Here is a 14,259-nt window from a genome sequence, read left to right on the forward strand (position 1 = left end):
CTTTGGTGTTCCTTCAAGACGCTTCACGTCTTCGCTGGTCGGAAGTCGCAGTAGACTCAGTGTATCAGCATTTGTGTTGTCCACACCCTTTCGGTACTCTAAGGTATACTGATAATTGTCTAGCAGGAGAGCCCATCTTTGTATCCTGGCTGCTGCCATGGGAGGAACGGTGTTGTTCGGATTGAAGAGACCCGTCAGCGGTTTATGAGCTGTAGACAAATTTGTTTCCGTACAAACAGTCTTTAATGGGTCACTCCAAAAACCAGTGCCAAAGCTTCCTTGTCGAGGTGCAAGTAGTTTCGCTCTACCTAGTTAAGTGTTCTGGAATGGAATCCTATGGAGTATTCGATTCCATTTATCCGATGGGAGAGAACTGCACCCACTCCTACTGCTGATGCATTGTGTTCCAACTGCAATGGTTTTTTCGGGTCGAAGTGGGCTAGAAACCTTGAAGTCTGGATGGCTTCCTTTATGTGCTTCAAGGCTGTTTCTTGTTTGTTCTACCACTCCCATGTGGCTCCCTTCTTTAGAAGGTCGTACAATGGAGCAAAGTGTGTAGACAAATTAGGCGAAAATGTGGCATAATAATTAATTAATCCCAGAAATGCCTTGAGTTCGGTCACAAAGGTAGGCGAGGGGCCCTTATGACAGCTGCTATGTTGTCATCCTTGGGCTTCAGGCCAGAAGCATCCACGCGGTGACCTAGAAAGGCAACTTCCCTTTGGCGAAATTTACATTTGTTGTGGTTCAGCCTAAATCCATTCTCTCATAAACGTTGACGCACTTGTCACAACAGTGTGATGTCGTTTTTCTTCTCCGCTATGATGATGTCATCGAGGTAAACTTCGACACCTGGAAGATCACTGAAGAGCAAGTCCATTCGTCTTTGAAAGATGGCTGGCACTGAACTTACTCCAAAGGGAAGTGTGTTGAAGCAGAAAAGGCCCTTGTGTGTGTGTTGAGCACTGTTAATTCTTTAGCCTTGTCATCCAATGGTCATTGACTGTAAGCTTGTGAAGTCAAAGGTGGTGAATACTTCCCCGCCGTTTAGCCGTGCGCAAATATTTTCTACCCATTAAAGGGGATATTGTTCAGTAACTGTTGCTGCGTTCACAGTCAGACGGAAATCTACACAAACTCGGATAGATCCATCAGGTTTCACGACAGGGACGATGGGTGTTACCCATTCTGCCGTCGTTACAGGTGATAAAACACCGTCCGCCACCATCCGATTCGATGCCTCCGAAAACTTGTCTACTGAGACATAAGGTAGGGAACGAGCTTTGCAGCAATGATGTGTTGCCTGTTGCTTGAGTTGGAATTACACTGGCGGGCCGGTGAACATTCCAAGTCCCGAGGCCAGTACATCTGTGAAGTCCTCAAGTAAAGTTTGTAGTGTTTTATGCAGTTGGTCCGGTTGTGCTTGACTCATCAATACAAGGTTGGGTTTCAGCATTACTCTTCCACAAAGCGCCGGGCTGGGGAGTGTCTACGATCATTAAAACTCCGGCTACCGCCTATGCCGGGAAAATGCACGCAACAGGAACATGTCAACGAGGTTTTACTGTACATGAATGTCTATGAGGATTGCAAGGGGAATTGCATTTACTTCGTTATATACATTATTTCGTTATATCCTGTCTTGTTATGATGAGGTTCAAGTGCAATTCAACTTAGAGGTGAACCCCCGGTACGCTATAAGGGCAGTGTACGCCACACAAAGGTCTGCACAGATGAAACTTGCCTGGGGCCGCACTGCTGGCACATTAGGAGCCATCAGGCGTGGTGGCATCATTCCCGCTGCTCCTGCAGCATTCACTGCCTGCAGCCTTCCATTGTTGGACACAATGCGGATGACCTTCCGCGGTGCACCGGCAGTACCGGTTGCAGCCAGGCCCGCTGTGCGCACAGGACCGAGCCGGCTAGCTACGGTTGCACCACCTTGGCCTCGTAGGCTTCCCACACTCCGTGGAGGAGCCATCTGGAAAGGGCCGCGACCCAAGTTGGACTACACTCACTGTGCCACACTCTAAGTACAAGAATTGTGCATGACAGTTTTACATTAGATTTATAACGGCAGTTACCATTTATTGTTTTAAACCTATAAAGGGTTTTTTATGATACCAGACCCCAGAGAGTATTTTCTTCCTTTCCCTTCTTTTTGGTTGTGCATACAGGCACAACATGCCCAGATAATCACGGAAGGTGTGTCTGCTCTGTAGTTACTATGCAGTGGCTATTGCCAGCGAAAAATGGAGCCTTGATAAAAACAAATGTGCCACAGGCACAAAGCTAGCTAAGTGCACAAAGAAATGTAAAGAACTGTCACAATTCATGTTGCAGTAGAACTAAGAGGCACTCAAAAATACAGTTTGTTCAACACTTGTAAGGTTCATGGAGTCACATGTGACAGTGTTAACCCAGGTGGGCTGGCCACTAAGACATATGCTTGCAGCATGTGTTTCCTCTGACTTGGGTGAAAACAAACAAGAAAATGAACACCTGCCAGCTGGCATAACTTTGCCATAAAAATGCCAGCACATACAAGTTCGTGGAAGAAAAGTACCTAGCCAAGTATGATTCAGCTATTATGCCATTGTTAAACCAATGACACCTTTCTTTGTGCCACAAGGGCTGGCCAAACAGGCCCCACTACACTTAGCTCTTGCACACAGTTCTCAGAGTTTCCCTTAACCCTTTCAGGGTCAATGACGTAAATATACGGCGCCGTCTGTACATTTAAAAAGCGCGCCAATTTCCTAATTTTTTCTTTCCTGGCATGTGATGCCACTATGTAGGAGTACAGGGAATATTTTTTTGTGCCTCTCTCTCTCTCTCTCTCTCTCTCTCTCTCTCTCTCTCTCTGTTTTCGTTGCATTGTTTGTTTTAGAGCTAGTTTGCTTCGCCGCATCTATATACTAGCGCTCGTGCATTGGCCTGTGTGCGGGCGGTTTCGGCTCCTTGCGCTCACAAAACTGATGGCTATCTCGTCACTAATCACTCAAGGCGTGGTCGCCTGTTTCCCGCTCGTTCAGTGCTCACAGGGGTGAACATAAAAAGGATGCCACCGTGCTTGTGTTTCCTTTCATTTTCTTTTTTTGGGGGCGAGACTCGCAATATATAATTGCCTCTGGTTGGCGATAAGATGAAGATAGGGGAAGCTTGCTTGCCAGAAGTTTTGTTTTTTTGACGGGCACACAACCACACAGTTTTCTTGAGTGCGCTCACCTACACAGTCAGATTATGCTATGGACGTAAATAGAGAGTATTAGAATAGGGGCCCCAACTGTTTGGGGCCCCAAAGAACTTTGCGAGTGTTAGCGTTGGGGCACGCAGGAGTGAATAGTTTTAGAATAGGGTTTTACGTTTGTGGATAGCGTCTTGTGCTGCCAGCGCCACTACGGCGTCAAAGAAAAGCTATTAGAAATAATTAAATAAAATATACCATATTATGATAGGAATAATAATTTTGACTTTCGTGCATTCGCATTTAATTACAATTTAGAGGTTATTCTGTAAGCAGCAAACAATTAGTTGTGCTTAGTTTTGAGCAAACCAACTTTACTAGCCTTCACCAGCCAAGCTTAGCAGTGTTAGGCCTACGAGCCATAAAATCCACAATCGAATTCAAAATCAGCGGCGTCTAATGAGTCAATCTTCATAACACACGCTAGTTGAGAGAAAGCAATAACCGCAGTCACTTCTCCTAGCTTGCGAACTTCACGCGTTACCGTGAATCGAACCCAGTTTGGTGCTAGGTTAGAGCCGTCATTTCGATGGGTGCCGCCATGTTTGCCAACGCAAAACTTTTGGGGCCGCTATTTGGGCTCCTGCTAAATTGGTGAAATAGTGTTCCCAACGCAAAACCCAAAGGCAGTTTGCGTCTTGCGCATGCGCAGTGGCTTCGACGCTATTTATTTGGGGCCCCAAAACGTTTGGGGCCCCTATTCTAGAACTCTCTAATATTAGTGTAAGAGCAGGAACATTTGAGACTTGCAAAACATGCTCGTGTGCGCATATTCTAAGAAAATTTTTCATTCTTATAAGTTTATTTCATTTTTTTATTGTTGTTATTCATGAATAAAGGGTACACATATACCAACGCAAAATATTTTTTTCTCACTGTACAGTCACCCTAGAAAAATTAAGGTAAATTTTTTTTGAAATAGGACCCTCAGAAGAATTGAAATCTGCAATAAAAAAAATCGGCCCTTGGCGGTTGCATATGGCGAAAAAAATAAACCCTGAAAGGGTTAAACAATACTGAGCATACATAAATGCAGTAAATGAATGTACAGACAGACAGCCATAAAAGCTTATGAGACACGGGATTTTTGAAAAAGCTGAATTCACGTCAAGGCAGAACAGATGGCCTTGAGTGTAAAGCTTTAGTGTGTAGTAGTAGTTTTTGCAATCTAAACAGTGATACACCAAATTAGAAGTGCCATACCTTGACATTGTAGAAATTCCCATTTACTGTGCAATGTATGTCTCAAACTTTTGTGACCAACTTTAACTAACGCAAGCAATAAGGTTGAGTCAAAGCCGGATTTCTCAGACTCCCAAAGAACCACGAATATGAAATAAAGAAAGAATGCATGCCTTTTACTGCCCTTAAGGGTTCAAATTTCCACAGCCGCATCTGAAATTGCTCTAAGTGTTGCCAGTACACTTAGGCGTCTTGGTGCTCTTACTGCGACAGCAAACAGCAGGTGCGCATGTACAGTTGAACCCACTTATAACGACACCCGTTTTAACAATATATCGGTTACTACAATGAGAAGCTGCTGCACCGCCAACTTTTGTTATGTTTTCATTGGTGAAACAAGGCGGTTACTAAAATGCCCCGATGCTGCATTATCGGTTATAACGATGAAGTCTGGCTGCTGGGTGTCCAAGCCGAATGGTAGTGAAATGTGAAATCCTTGAAAAACAGAAAACGAGAAATTCGAGCCGCTCCATGATGGGTCGGCTGCTTCAATAGCCGCCGCGCGTTCATTTTCCAGCCATCTCCACGTGCCTCTCTCCCGTCACCCTTCCCCCCCTCCTAACATGAATGAGCTGCGCCCATAGCTCTAAGCCACCCCACCCTCCGAAACATGAATGGACTGTACAAACTGCGCTGTTCGCAGATTGCTCGCATAATGCTCGCTGGATTTTTATTCAGCGCAGTTCTGCTAACAGCTTTTGCTCGCGTTTATCTTTGCTAGTTGCATCGAAATCGTTCCTGGCCCCACGGTTTCTCAGCCTCGTTTGACTAACAGTTGGTTTGACTCGCCGCCGAAATGGAAGATGGCTGATGCGCCCGCTGATCATCGGCAATGCACAAGCGCACTGCTATAGATTTGGAAATTAAGGGCTTCTAATGGATGAGGTGATCCTCACAAATCGCAAAGGTGCTTGCATCAGATAGCGATGGACACGGCAGCTATGGCTCTCGTTATGACTCTCGGTAGGGCAAGCTGCCTCAATGTCCTCACAGGAGGACCGGCGGATTATTAAGGCAGATCATTAAGGTGCAGGCCTTTAGCCTTTTACCCATGCATGGACTGTGCATGGCTGCACAGTCCATGGTGGACACAGGAAAGCAGTGATCAATCACAGCTGGATACAGCTGTCACGGCGCTTGATGAATGACCCTAGGTGAACAATGGATGATCAATCAAAGTTTACAGGTGGTTCTAGAACATCACAGATTGCCTCAGAACCCATACCCCCCCCCGAAAAAAGAGTCAGTTGGGGGATCCCACCGGTTGCGCATGAATAAAAAACAACTAAAGTACAAAAAACAAATAAAAGTAAAATAAAAGCAAATAAACAAAAAATTTTAAATAAATGAAGATATAGCCGAGTCAGTCAGAGATAGGCTTTCACCTATCGCAGTTTAGCTCAGCAAAGTGCCCATAGATTTTTCAGTCCTTCCGGGGCTTCATTTTCATGAGGAACCTTCCGCTGCATTACAAGGAGCACCTGGATACCTTAGAGAAGGATGTCGGCAAGCTTCGCGTAAAGCATGCAAGGCTGATGGGCATAGGGTTTTCTCGTGCAAGCCAGTGAGAAGTACGTGGCAAGATGCTTGTGGCGATCTCGCCTCAGCATTTCTTCTGGATTTCTCAAGCTAACAGGCTGCCGTGGCAGCCTTCTTGCAATATTGAAAAGGCCCCCTTTGGGCCCACCAAAGCGATGTGTTGGTGGTGCTCACATATCGCTTGCCACCCGTGACCCCTCCTTGCAGTTGTTATAGCAGTGCCATTCTTTAACGCCGACAGCCGTGGTTTGTTAGACACGATCGGCGTGCCCAGGAAGCAGTTAAACGAGTGAACATAATAAGCAGCCAGATGGAGAAAGGTGGTGAGGAGGAGCATTGTCCTCCCCACCATTATAGTTTTCTCACATCAGGTCTGCCATCCCCCTATTTTGATTTTTTTCATGCAACCCGGTTATAACAATTATCGGTTATAACAATAGAATTTTCATGGCACTTGAATATTGTTATAAGTGGGTTCGACTGTATATGCTTCAATGCAATGTTGTGTAAGCATAAATCCGCTGTATTGCACCGACGCTTACTTTCACAGATCAGCATTATCCAACAAGACTTTTGCCACACGTTCGGCACTATGAAGCCATCAGGAAGGATGATGAAGGCAGAGTCAGCGTCACTGCGGACAGCAGTGAATCCTTTCAATGAAAAACACGGCACCAAACAGCAGGAAGCTTGGTAGCAAACGTGGAGCATTAAATCTAAAGAAAAAAGAAGCACCATGTGGGTTACATTCTAGTCTCCTACTCTTGCTACCTTAAGTGGAAGCTTTAGCTTGGGCCTAACTCCAATGCGGCCTAGTCAAATACATGTAAAATGCAAAAAACGCTTTTTTCAGGTAACCTCTGGACCAATATTAATGAAATTTGTTGCATTTGAGAGAGAAAGTTGAATTCTAGCGACAGTTGGAAGCAGAATTTCAATTTAGGGCCTGAATGTTGTTGAAAGAATTTTCAGAAATTCGAAAGTAAAAAAAATATTTAAAAAAAAATAAATTAGAAGCATGGCGTTTACCAATTAATAGCTCTGCATTAAGAACAGATATCACAGCTCTGTAAACGGCACCATTCAAAGCGGAAAAATTCTATATGTCAATTTATATCTTACATGAATTTGTTACGTTGTGCACAAGGGTTCTGCAACAGCCTTATTCCCATATTACTAAATTTTTTTAGATTCGTGTGTAACATACGAATTTTGTCCGCTTTAGGTGTACTATTAGATGCAATTCACAAAATTGTGATATCATTTTCATTGCTGTGTCACAGAGTTGTAAACTGGAGTTTCATTTCCTGAAAATTTTTTTATTTTTTCCATTTTTAATAAAAAATTGACGACATAAATGAAAAATTCGAAGCCAACAGTCACTAGATGTTAAGTTTTTCTTTTAGATGCAACAAACCTCACCAAATGTGGTGCAGTAGTTGAGGAGAAAAACGAATTCTCCTTTTACATGTATTTAGATAGGAGCACCACAGCTAAACCTTCCTATTAACCAAAAGGGCAGCACAGCATCACCTTGGCGTCTGCTTCTTTACCTATTACAATAATGCTAACAATGTACATGAGAAAACCTCAACTACTCAATGCTATTTCTAAACTACCCAGTGCAGCTGTTAAGGGGAGTTTCACAGCTGTATTCATGCGGCGACGTGCTTGCTATCAGCTAGCAATGTAACCTGCCTCCGAGTCCCGAAGTTTTCCTTTGAAATGTAATTATTAACAATAATAAAACTGAAGTCACTTTGTGAATACCTCACTTGAATAGGCAACTTTTAAAAAAAGTTTTTTAGCCAGTAATTCATAATTTTTTTTCTCATGCACGTTTCAGCAGCTCCACAATGAAGGTGTGCTAGGAGTTTGTACGGATGCAATGGTGGAAACTGACGGTGTGGTCAGTATCATATGTCAGCAACGCAGTACTTGTCCGAAATGTCAGTATCTGTCACCACCATGAACGGCCGGCAAAGAGACCCATAGCACTCCCATAAATAGGCGGTGAGAACTCAGTTATACAGCTTCGCTGCGTTTGATGTATCAGTAGCTGAGGTTGGCATACATCTGCGATTCTTTTTCCAGTTTGCCATCAAGTATGCCAACACAGAAGCAGCAAAAAGTAGCAGCGGGCCAATCCTTGACAACACAAACTTGGAGAAACAACTTTGACAGAGTGGATAACGCCACGTGTAGAATGCCACAATTCCCACCTCCGCGTTTATTTGGTTGACAGGGCCAGGAGCTCGAGGTGCCATTGTTGCACCAGGCACTTGTGGCTGCTGCTGCTGCTGTCCAGCTCGCCTCACGATGACCACCTTCTTTAAAACAGGAGCAGACTCGGCTTGCTGTGCAGGAGCTGGTGCGGCCGGCCTTATGCCCAGTCGCTGCTTCACACTTCCACCTGTACTGGCTGCAGCTGCCTGTGGCTTCTCTGTTGAGGTGCCTGCAGCAGTACTGGGGGCTGTGCTGGCAGCTGTGAGTAAACCCAACATATGCAACTTTCACACTTCAACCATGGAGTAGCAAATCTCTTCAACAGCTTGAACAGTTCTCATGGCACAATTTTTCCACATAAGACGAGAAAAAAACAAATATCTTGAAGACTTAAAGGACAATAGCAATCTGGTACAGTTGATTTCCATGAATTCGACCCTTATGGGATCGACGAAATTGCTCTAATTTTCTGGCGGGTCGAATTCAACAAGATGCAAAAAAAAAAAAAAAAAAAATGTCATAACAAGGTGGTTCATTTGGCAGTATTTGCCAGATTCTAAAATACACCCGAATCGAACAGGTGCCTGCTTTCTATGCGTCCAAAATAGAACTAACGTAGAGATAACATTAAAGTTCCTAAACAAGGTAGAAATCTAACATGCGCCTGACTTTTTAGAAAGAAAAATTGGAAAGGGTCTAACACGTGTAGGATTGTTCATTTTCGGGTTAAACCTGATTTCTCCCCGAATAGACCTTCCCAGTAGCTTGTGCGCAGTAGAATTGTGCGCTGACGGTCCGCCGTTCTCTCCAGGCGCCCCGCGCAATATAAATGGCCGCATTCTCACACTGCTGCTGCACATTTTTATCCCTGCTTTTTCGACAAGTCACTGTGAGTTCGTACGTGCACACACCCAAAAAGAAAGGCTTGCGCAACACAAATTGTGTAGTAGTTTCTGCAAGACACGCGGGCACCATTAATTACGCTGGAACCTTCTACGACTTATCTATAAAAGCCGACATGCTTGACCTGCTGATCAAATTTTCAACGATTGCAGACTCTGCTCGCTGCTGTCGTTGTGCTTCAGTGTTACTTGTTTTGCTTGGCACAAGTTCGCCCAATAAAGAGTTAAATTTGTAATTTACAGTTTTAACACTGTGCCTGTCTTCACCATCATTATCATGTGACAATACGATGCCAATCCGAGCACATCGCCATTGGGATTTTCAGCGTGCTGCCTCATCTTGGGAGGTTGTGCCAAGGAACGGGACTGGCTCTCATTGTTCAGAGATTTGCATCATTTACTGTGAGCAGCAACAGCTGTGACCAGGGTGCAACAATTTGCTTTCCGCAAGAGGACGGTTATCAAGCTTGTCGAGCATGGTGCAGAATGGCATTCTTTGTGCACCAAAACGAGGACAACCACACTGAAGATGCGCAATCGTCTCTTTGCCCCTATGAATAACCTGGCTCTAGCCTTTTTACATGACGCAACATTTTGTTGCCTTTAGCCCATTCATGCGGTATTTTGCATTTCCCATACCTGGTGGTTGTGCAGTGGACTGAAGCTGCTGCTCCAGTAAGTTCTTCTGTCGCTGCATGGCAGCAAGCTTGCGACGTTCTTCCTTGATGCGCATCACCTGCTCTCGCAGCTTCTTCTGCTCTTCAATTTTTCGCCGAAGCTCTTGGGTGGCTGCATCCTGTGAAGAGAAGGGTGAATTACACTGTCTTACATGAAGATAGTATAACCAATGACTAGTACCTCATAGACAAATTCATAACTAGCACTCGTTTGGATGCTCGCAGAAATCAGCAATGCTGCTTGATTTGAACCCGAAGGTTTGTGCTGCCTCACATAAAAAGCACTGCTTACATACTGATAATAATAAGAAGCCTCTCTTAAAGAGCTCATAGACAGTCCTGAACACCTTGTTTCCTGTACACACTTTTGTTCTAGCAGCTTCGAAAACCTCACAAGGTTACTGTTCTGTGGAATGAGAACGGTTTGGAGCATTCACCTATCACATAGCAACACCCACACCCTGATATGTACTTCAGCATCGCACGCATAACAAATGCATTTAGGACAAATTATTCCTTAGCTGACTTCCATACAATCAGCGTTTGTGACAAGAGACTCAACCTTAAACAAAAGAAAAGAAGCTACCACTTCACGAGAGAGCCAGAAGAGGACAGGCATTCAATGTTTTGAGAATATGCGTTAAAAAAATGTCATAAGAGAGTAAAACCTCATTTTCAGATCTCTGTCATTTGTTCGAGTGCTGAAAGCTAAAGTGGAAGCTAAAAGTGGTTCGACCTCGTTTATGGCTGGTTAGGTGAAGCAGTGGACCCACCCATAGCCACAGTAAGAGTGCACAAAAGTGGAAAGCAAGTTTTTAGAACAGTTCAATTAGCATTACTAGTGCTGCAAAGATGACATTCACATGGTGTGGGATTCATTGCACTGCTTCTGAACATCCAACACGCTTCCTTCTGGGCTATTACAGTGCAGTCCACTTATAACGATACCACATATAACGATATATTGGTTATAACGATGGGTCGACATGAGAGTGTCATATTATGCATTAGGTCTATGGGAAAAAAAACCATTTATAACGATAGGTTATTCACCGCATATCGGATATAACGATCAAAATTTTGCCGTCTGGACGGCGTTTTCTGTGCCAAATAATCGAAACATTTGCGTTGCTTAGTTCCCTGAAACGAACGATGTCGAGACGAGGCAATGTTTACCTCCGTAAGCTCGTATCTGCCGCCATTACCGCATAGCGCGTCCCGCCCCGCCCCAGCGCACCGGAGAATAGCTGAGTAGGCGCAGCGCGCCACAAGATGGCGCTAGCTGCTTCATGCGTGTCGGCCACAGTTGCTCCGAAAGATAGAGAGAGAAAAAAAAAAACGACAAGCAAAGCGGCACGGTAGCGCCCGTCCCGCGTCTCTCTCTCTCGCGATTGGAGCAATAGGAGGCTGACGCCACCGAAGCAGCGTGCAACCAACGGTTCAACCCAGTTCGAAGATGGCGCCGACAAAGCCCAAAGCTGTGTCGTTTGACACGAAGATGGATATTTTGCAGGACTCTCGATGCGGCTTCAGGTGAGCGCCCTTGTGAAGAAGTATGAGCTCGCCCAGTTAACGATATCAACCATCTTGAAAACCGGGAGCACCGCGATTGTGAAGGCAGGAGCTATCAGCGGCCATGCCGATCAGCGGAAAAGGGGTTATAGACCCTTTGTACGCCAATGTTAAAGAGGCGCTTTACCAGTGGTTCATCACCAATTTCTTCAAAAATGCGGGCTTTGTGCGTAAGGACGAACTTCCCCAACCCACTGAGAACAACACGGTGGAAGCCGCTGACGTAACCGAGCTCTGAGAGCTCGTTCCTACTGGTGACACAGGTGGTGCGTCGATGGTGGAGTTTTTGACTGCAGACAGTGCTGCCTCGTTCTGTGATGAGGTCACCGAAGAGGTGATCACCGATGTGCTGTCTTGACAGATGGCAAAGTTGTGCGACGGTGGCGAAGGCAGCAGCGCCAGTGACAACGAGATTGACAGTGGCTCCTTGACCCGACCTCGATGTCCACGCAAAGTGCACTGGCGTCGATCGACTCCTTAATTGATTTTATGCATGCTAAAGGATTGCCGCCAGTGTTCGCGCAGCAGCTGGAATCCATGCACACCGCGGTTTCGGACTATTTCGGCGCGCCTAACCCTTGACACGGTCATTGGCGCTAGAAATAAAGTTTGTTTTTCAGTGCCTACTTTCTACATCATCTATTCTTTAAAGCAAGTAGCGAATTCGAAGCTGCAAAGGTATGTTCTGCGTTTTTTTTTTTTAAATAACTGCAGTCCAGATATAGCGATCATCGGTTATAACGATCATATTTTTCGTCTTTCTCGATATCGTTATAAGTGGACTGCACTGTAATACATTTATTGTGCTGATGCCTCCTAGTAAACACAACTGGCCTCTGTAGAATCAGTGACACAGAAATAAGCAATGGGGGCAACAGACTACGAGAGTAATGTCAGGGAGCTCACCTCTTCAATTGCAGGAGGCAGTGTGGCCTTCTCGGGTTCAGGTGGTGGCAGGTAATCCAAGATTGGCACTTCCTTGATGTTGGCATTGTTCACCGTGCGGGCAGGGGGACCCTGGTTTGGCTTTCGAGGCTGTAGCATAGCAAAATATGAAATAATCAGCTGTTTATTAGCTTATGTCAAATAAAATTAAACTGAGTATCTTTACAGCGCAATAGATAACCTGTAACCTGATTGCACAGGGACAGCTACGGCCAAGCGACACACTCTGCTCAGACAGCATCCAAACTGATCCAATGATGACTCCCCAAACGTGACGCGAACATTTCAGCAAAAAATGGAACAAAAATACCATATGCCATATGCAGCAACTATTAGCAAATCTCACCCTGAACTACCTATTTTCTAAACACATTTCCCAAAAAAACACAATATCTAAGATGCCCTAGGGCGAAAAGAATAAAGCTGCTAAAGAAGCACTTGTTTGGTATGATACCGAAAAGACACAGCGTGATTTATACCCTTTACAAACGAGGCAGGGTGAAAACCTTGCAGCTCAAAAGAATCAACAAGTGTTATGCATGAAGCAACTAGCAACAGTTAAACATGTGCGAAGCCACGTAGAAAATAGATGTAAAAAGATGAAGTGCGCGACAGCTGGTGCGAGGATTTACCGGGCAACATAAAACTAACAATTTCCGTTCTTGCAAACTTCTGTAGCTTTAAAATACAACACAATGCACTCGTGCAGTCATGCTGCCTAGCTAGCCCAACGCGGTAAAGAAGCGGAAAACAATATAAGCGGCAAACGGCATTCCGAACTTTAGCGAAATGCCTTTCAACCGCATGCTGCACTGCAGACGAACTTCGTCGCTACGCGTCTAACAACGATCGAGTGGGAAAAAAAAAAAAAAAAAAAAAAAAAAAAAAAAAAAAAAAGACGTGACAAAGGAAAGGATGAGAACAAGAAATTTCCCGCCGGAGTGACGATCCATTGCTACCGTTGCTCCCACTGATGAGGCTTTGCAGGGAATTATTAGAACCATATCACCGGCATGTTTTCGCCGATATTTGAGCCCCCCACCGTGCAACAATTCTTCTTGGACACTCCTTGAAGCTTTGGCCACCCCACATACGCGAAGGGTGTTGCCTATTTTGCTCTGAAAACGTGAATAAGACAGAGAGGCACGCGGCTGGGTCCTCTCCCGTGTGTTCTGCACAAGGCCACCACCAGTGGTGCATCCACCGGCGTGCATTACGCGTATATGTCTAATAAATGAAGCGATAGGCTATAAATTGTAGGGAGGGACAAAAATGAGTTCATATGTCCTTTCACATGAAAAGCTTGCGAGGCAAAAATGGCATCAAAGCGTGTGTGCCGGGACACAGTAGGCAGGAAACACTGCTGTGCCAATTGTCGCGTTAAGGCTGTTTCACATGCTGCGACAGGAATGACGAAAATTGGGGTCGCAATGCGATTTTTAGAGGGCCTATTTCCCATGATAGCAATTCCAACAATGCAACTGGTGAGATGCCCAGGGATGCTAACTGCCAGGTTTTGTGGCCCACGCTGCATAATTCTTTTAATGTAAGGAAGAAAACATGTACATTATAAGATTATTGACCTGCCTTTATTAGGAGCAAATAACACACTTCTTTCGTAATTTAAAAACGCTTTGAAGTTTAAATTTGTTTTGGAGTGTGCAACGGCAGTTTCTGAAGTTCAGTGTTATGAGGCATGGTGCACATAAAGAACAGCTGTTTGCAGCTGTTCAGTGGTGTCTCATGTGCCTTCTTTGTCCATGTTGTTCTGCCTGCGCTACAACAACCTACAGGATGACCTATCAATAAGTTGATATCGCTACCCTCACCACATATGCAGTGAAGTCGTCGTGCCAGCCCAACGAGAATCTCGTGCTACTTGTGCTCAATGTTAGCTTTTGGAGAAATG

General features: G+C 44.9%; 1 protein-coding gene across 5 annotated transcripts in view; it reads right to left on the reverse strand.

Annotated features, from left to right (window-relative positions):
* LOC126542537 (uncharacterized) overlaps nt 1–14,259 on the reverse strand; it is a 129,616-nt gene that overhangs the window by 22,225 nt on the left and 93,132 nt on the right. For 4 of the 5 annotated variants that reach the window (XM_050189649.3, XM_055077320.2, XM_055077321.2 and 1 more), the window contains 4 exons: nt 12,312–12,440; nt 9,796–9,952; nt 8,251–8,513; nt 1,745–1,981 (listed from right to left, as the gene is read on the reverse strand). In XM_050189649.3, the coding sequence (XP_050045606.1) occupies nt 1,745–1,981; nt 8,251–8,513; nt 9,796–9,952; nt 12,312–12,440 (786 nt within the window). The remainder of the gene's footprint in view (nt 1–1,744; nt 1,982–8,250; nt 8,514–9,795; nt 9,953–12,311; nt 12,441–14,259) is intronic. The other variant, XM_055077322.2, reaches the window with a different exon arrangement.

Source organism: Dermacentor andersoni, chromosome 2, assembly GCF_023375885.2.
Source record: "Dermacentor andersoni chromosome 2, qqDerAnde1_hic_scaffold, whole genome shotgun sequence".
In the NCBI taxonomy this organism is placed as follows: domain Eukaryota; kingdom Metazoa; phylum Arthropoda; class Arachnida; order Ixodida; family Ixodidae; genus Dermacentor; species Dermacentor andersoni.